Below are 5,082 nucleotides of genomic sequence, written 5' to 3'. Positions count from 1 at the left end.
ATAGTTTAGTCAGATGGGCAAGACTGTTCACTCCCTTTGTTGACATATTGATATTCTTTGAATTCATCGTTCTCCTTTTGGCCTTGGTATGGGGCTGACATTCCAACCTTTTTAGTGAGAAAAAAAAGGGTGATATATTCTTTCTAGCTGCTTCCTGCCATAGGGGCAAAGATTCCTGAATAGGGGCAAAGATCTGGGAGTGAGAGGCTGGATTGGGATGGCACAGGACCAGTAACCAGGCAAGAACATGGATGTCGCAGCAGCTGATTTAAGTTGGTCATTTCTTTTATCCTGTGAAGTAAGAATTCAAAAAGGCAGGGAGTGATTAATGACAACATGAAGAGCTACATAAGGCTTGGGATCTGAGTGAGGTGAAGAGTAGTGAAGGAACAATTAGAAACAATATGAAGAGCTACATAAGGCTTGGGATCTGAGTGAGGTGAAGAGTAGTGAAGGAACAATTAGAAACAATATGAAGAGCTACACAAGGCTTGGGATTTGAGTGAGGCAAAGAGTAGTGGGGCCCACCATTTGAGAGATGTAGGAGGATTGCTCAGTGAGAGGGACATGTTTGACCTGGGAAAGATGGTGCCAGTGGGGGTTACCTATGACTTTAACCACTCACTGTAGAGGCAGTTAGGATGACTGTGTAAAGTCTATCTTAGCATGGTTGAAGAGGTTTGGGTACACACTGTTTGATGATGATGACATTTGATGAGGATGGTGTTTTCTGGGGTGACTCTAGCTGTCTGGTCTAGACATTCAGGCAAGAGTCTGGGTATGCAGTGGTCTGTGTGTTCCTGGAGTAATTGCCTAATGAGGGAGAGATGAGGAAGATATGATGCTAAAAGAGGGGGTTAAGTGGATTGGTTATGGTTCAGCAGAAGCGGTTGGCTGTACATCAGCTCAAAGGACCTCAGAAAGGATGGTGAACAGGGTGTTGCTCGGATACAGGCTAAGGCAATAAGGAAGTTGCTGCTTTCCACACTCTATGGAAACTACAGCATAGGCTGCCTAATGATAATCTTCAGAGGTTATACAAGAGCTACTGTTAACAAAAAGTGTGGTCTGGATTATGGATGTGTTGGTCAGATAGGGAGGGAATTAGAGCTTATATCTTCAAGGACTTCAAGGCAGCCATGGTCATAATAAGTTGAGGGATAGGTTGGTCAGATAAAGAGGGAAGTAAAGACCCCATATCTTCAAGGACTTCAGGGTAGCCATGGTCATAAGTTCAGATGTCTACTGGAAGTAGGGTGGCCAGGTTGAGGGACAGTGATTGAGAGGTTAATATCAGGATTCTTGAGAAAAAGTAGATGGAGCTCCTGTATCTGCCAGGGGGAAGTAAAGATAGGAAGCTGTGGGAAAGCAGGTTTTGAGAAAGCAGGTCTCAAAGTCTATGGCTAGAGAAGACTTGCAGAGGGCTTCTCAGGCTAAGGTTAAGCACCTCTTTAATGAGGAGAGCTGCTGCTGCTAGGGATCGCAAGCAGGATTGCCATCCCTGGGTGGTGACATTGAGCTGCTTAGAGAGGAATGCAATGGGGGTACAGGTAGGTCTAAGAGGTTGAGCTAAGATGCTAACAGCAATACCCTGTTTTTCATCAGTGTATAGATGGAAACGTTTAGATGGATTTGGCAATGCAAGGTGTGGGGACTGTAAGAGGAGATGCTGGAGCTTGAGGAAAGCTTTTTTAAACTATCAGGTGGATCTATGGTCCTTGTGGTATGGCATTTACTGCATCATAAAGGGGTTTTGCTAGTAAGGAAAAGTCGGGAGTCCAGTGTCTAAGGAAGCTGATAAATCAGAGAAAAGAGAGGATTTGACCAGCAGTTTTAGGTAGCTGGAGGCTTTCAATGACTTTTAGTGGTGGGGGTCAATTAAAAACCAAGACATATGACTGTGGGGAGAGACAGTTAGGCCTTGGAGGGAGATACTCTATATCCCTTGGAGACCAAGAAGTTAAGAAGTTGAGCAGTGGCCGCAGCATCCGCTCGGGAGCGGGGCCGCGTTGACGTCGTCGGGGCCGCAGCCGCGTGCTCGTAGCTATGTCCGCGGAGTGGGAAGCCGGCGAGTCCGGGAACAGGAAGTCCTTCAAGCTTCTAGGAATTTTAGACGTCCAGAACATTCCCTGTGCACGTGACTCAGTACTGTATGGTTCATTAGGATCTGTTGTGGCCGGCCTTGGACATTTTTTATTAACGAGCAAAATTAGAAGATCATGTGATGTTGGAGTAGGAGGATTTATTTTGGTGACTTTAGGATACTGGTTCCATTGTAGGTATGATTGTGCAAAACTAAGAATCCAGGAAAGAATTACCAGAGAAGGTATTAAAAATAAGATTTTATATGAAAGCACCCACCTTGATCCTGAAAGGAAAACCAAGAACAGCACAACAGCTGAGCAGCCATAAGCAGAGATCATAATACAGCTCTCAGACCAGCGGACAGAGCCGAGATCAAGTGCACAAATCACCCAATTATGTACAAAGGAAATGAAGCCATCTTCACTTCTATCAGTACCTGTCAGTTATTCTGGTGGCTGTGTACGTGTTGCGTGCCTCACTTTCTGAGAAAGTAAATTTAATTTACTGGCAGTGTGCGCTAAGAATAAAACTGTAAAATCTAAAAAAAAAAAAAAAGAAGTTGAGCAGTGTGAGTTTGTGAAAGTTGATATGAGGGGCTACACAAAAAAGATCAACATATTTTATGGAACACTAGGGGATAAGAAGCTTAATGGCAAGAAGGCAAGTAATAATGGATTTTAAACCTCTGCAGTGTTGTGTGGAGACAGGGAATTGGAGTCTGGCAGTAAAAGAGGAGGGGTATTTCAGAATAACAAGAACAGGTTCATAGTGGGAGGCTACAGATGGAGTGGAAAGAGCCCATACAAGGGGTTGACAATGTCAGGTGATAGAGGTCGTGCAGAAAGAGGATCAGAGGTAAGGAGTGCTAAAAAGGATAAAACTAAAGGCTGGTCAGGCAAACTTGACTCCCAGTGAAACAGCTCCAAGTTTAGATAGGAGATTTCTATCTAGCAATGGAGTTGGACATGTAGGGATAATTAGAAAGGAAGGTAACGAGGAGCAATTGAGTGGTATAAAGGCTTAGAAGGGAGGCCATCAATCCCCATTACTGAGACCTGGGAAGGGAAAACAGGACCCAAGAAGGGAGGAGAGCACCGAGAAGGTAGCCTTCATGTCAATCAGAAAGGAAACTGACTTACCTGCTACTTGAAGGGTTACCTTGACCTTGGCAATGGGGATAGGGGTTGTTGAAACTGGGCATCTTCAATCTTTAGCAGCCAGGCCTATGAGGTTGGCTGGAATGGAGACCGTGTTTGGTGAAGGGCTTACCCAACCATAGCTAGACACCAAAGGGTAGTCAGCCTTCCAAAGGCCCTGTGTCTCGCAGATAGAGCAAGGCCATGTTGGAGGGTGAGGTTAGGGCAGAAGTTAGTTCAGTGGCCCTCTTTGCCATGTGTGAAGCATTCACTAGGAAGTAACAGGTTCCTTGAATGAGGAGGAGTTTTCTGACCACTCTCTGCAGCCACTGCCTGTGGGGCAGCAATGAAGGGCTTGGGCCTACAGATTCACCTCCTGTCAGGTACAAGTCTTCTTATCAGCCTCTGCCTGTTCCTTTCAAGCATTAAAACTTTAAATGCCATGTTACCAGGTCTCAAAATGGGTGTTTGGGTGCTGTCCTCAGCCTTTTTGAGTTTCTTTTTTATATTAGGGGCTCATTTAGTGATAAGATGAGTAGCTAGGATGGTGACCCCTTCTGGGGAGGTAGGGTCTAAGCGGGTATACTGAGTCAGGGCTTCAGTGAGATGGTTAAAGAAAGCAGCTTGGTTTACATCTTTAGCTTGGTAATCTCTCTGACCTTATAAAAATTGACTGCTTTATGGGAGAAGGCATGTAGGCCAGTTAACAGACACTGAATCCTAATGTTACACCAGGCTTGACCATCTCTTCCTGCTGCTATATTGGTATGTCCAATTTGCCTCTTATTGGGGGACAGCTTGGGAGCAAACCAGCATAGAGCCATCCATTAAATGTACTTGGTCTGCATGCTGCTGAGCGACAATGAGAACATGCTCTTTTTCATCTGGCATCAGAGTAGAGGACAGTATAACAAAGAGGTCATGCCAGGTGAGATCGTAGGTCTGGATTAGGTACCTAAACTCTTTGATATAGATTGTTAGGTCTTTGGAAAATGAGCCTAAATATTTTTCAACTGATAATTTTAAAATATACAGAATGTATGAGCTTTAAACTAGTAGTATATTAATCTTAAAATAAAAAGGAGGAGATAAATTAGAAAATATTTTCAGTTCTGAACTGTCAGAAAAATTTAAAATGGGTAGAGAATGCTCTAAGGAAAAAGAAAGAAAATTCTTAAACTTATTAAGCAAAAGAACGAGAAATAAGGGTGTTGTTGGATAGGATTTATATTTTATAGGAATTGGTTGGCTGAATTTAGATAGAGGATAGGTATGGGAGCAGGTTGGAAGAGAAAAGGGAGGAGCATAGGAGTTTGATCCCAGTATTTGCGATGTTTAGTCTGGAGGCTAAGGGAGGCTAAGTGGGATTGTCTACTGGGTAGGGTCAGAAAACGGAGAGATAATGTTTTATCTGAAGGTTAGGGTTGGAAAAGGAAAGTGATGTTTTAGTTTCAGAAGATACTTTTTACCTGGAAAGTTAGTTATAATTTTGGCTGCAGTTTTAGGATGGTGTCTGAAAGAGGCAAGTATATCACCCATGTAACATTTTGTGTGTGAAATCAGCTTTTTCCCAATCTTAATAAATCTACTACAATTGATGTAATACAGAAATTTCAAAACATTTCATTGTTTTTTTTCAAACTCGTTATTTTCAGGTATTATAAACCAAAGTTAATAAAACCAAGGCCCCAGGAATAGATGGTATACCAATTGACGTATTTCAGCTAACAGATGCTGCCCTGGACGTGCTCGCCAAATTGTGCCAAGAAATCTGGAAAACAACAACTTGGCCAACTGACTGGAAGAGATTTGTGTTTGTTCCCATCCCAAAGAAGGGTTTCCCAACAGAGGGTGGAAACTA

General features: G+C 43.3%; 1 protein-coding gene across 1 annotated transcript; it reads left to right on the top strand.

Moving 5' to 3' along the window:
* Positions 1–2,046: 2,046 nt before the first annotated feature.
* On the top strand, positions 2,047–2,412 carry LOC102850901 (cytochrome c oxidase protein 20 homolog). The gene has a single exon (XM_006894608.1). The coding sequence runs from the start codon at positions 2,047–2,049 to the stop codon at positions 2,410–2,412; it is 366 nt and encodes a 121-aa protein (XP_006894670.1).
* Positions 2,413–5,082: the final 2,670 nt, after the last annotated feature.

This window comes from Elephantulus edwardii, unplaced genomic scaffold (assembly GCF_000299155.1).
Source record: "Elephantulus edwardii isolate Elephantulus edwardi_28Jun2011 unplaced genomic scaffold, EleEdw1.0 scaffold00146, whole genome shotgun sequence".
In the NCBI taxonomy this organism is placed as follows: Eukaryota; Metazoa; Chordata; class Mammalia; order Macroscelidea; family Macroscelididae; genus Elephantulus; species Elephantulus edwardii.
The sequence above is the reverse complement of the archived record's forward strand: the minus strand, read 5'-3'. Positions and strand labels throughout refer to the sequence as shown.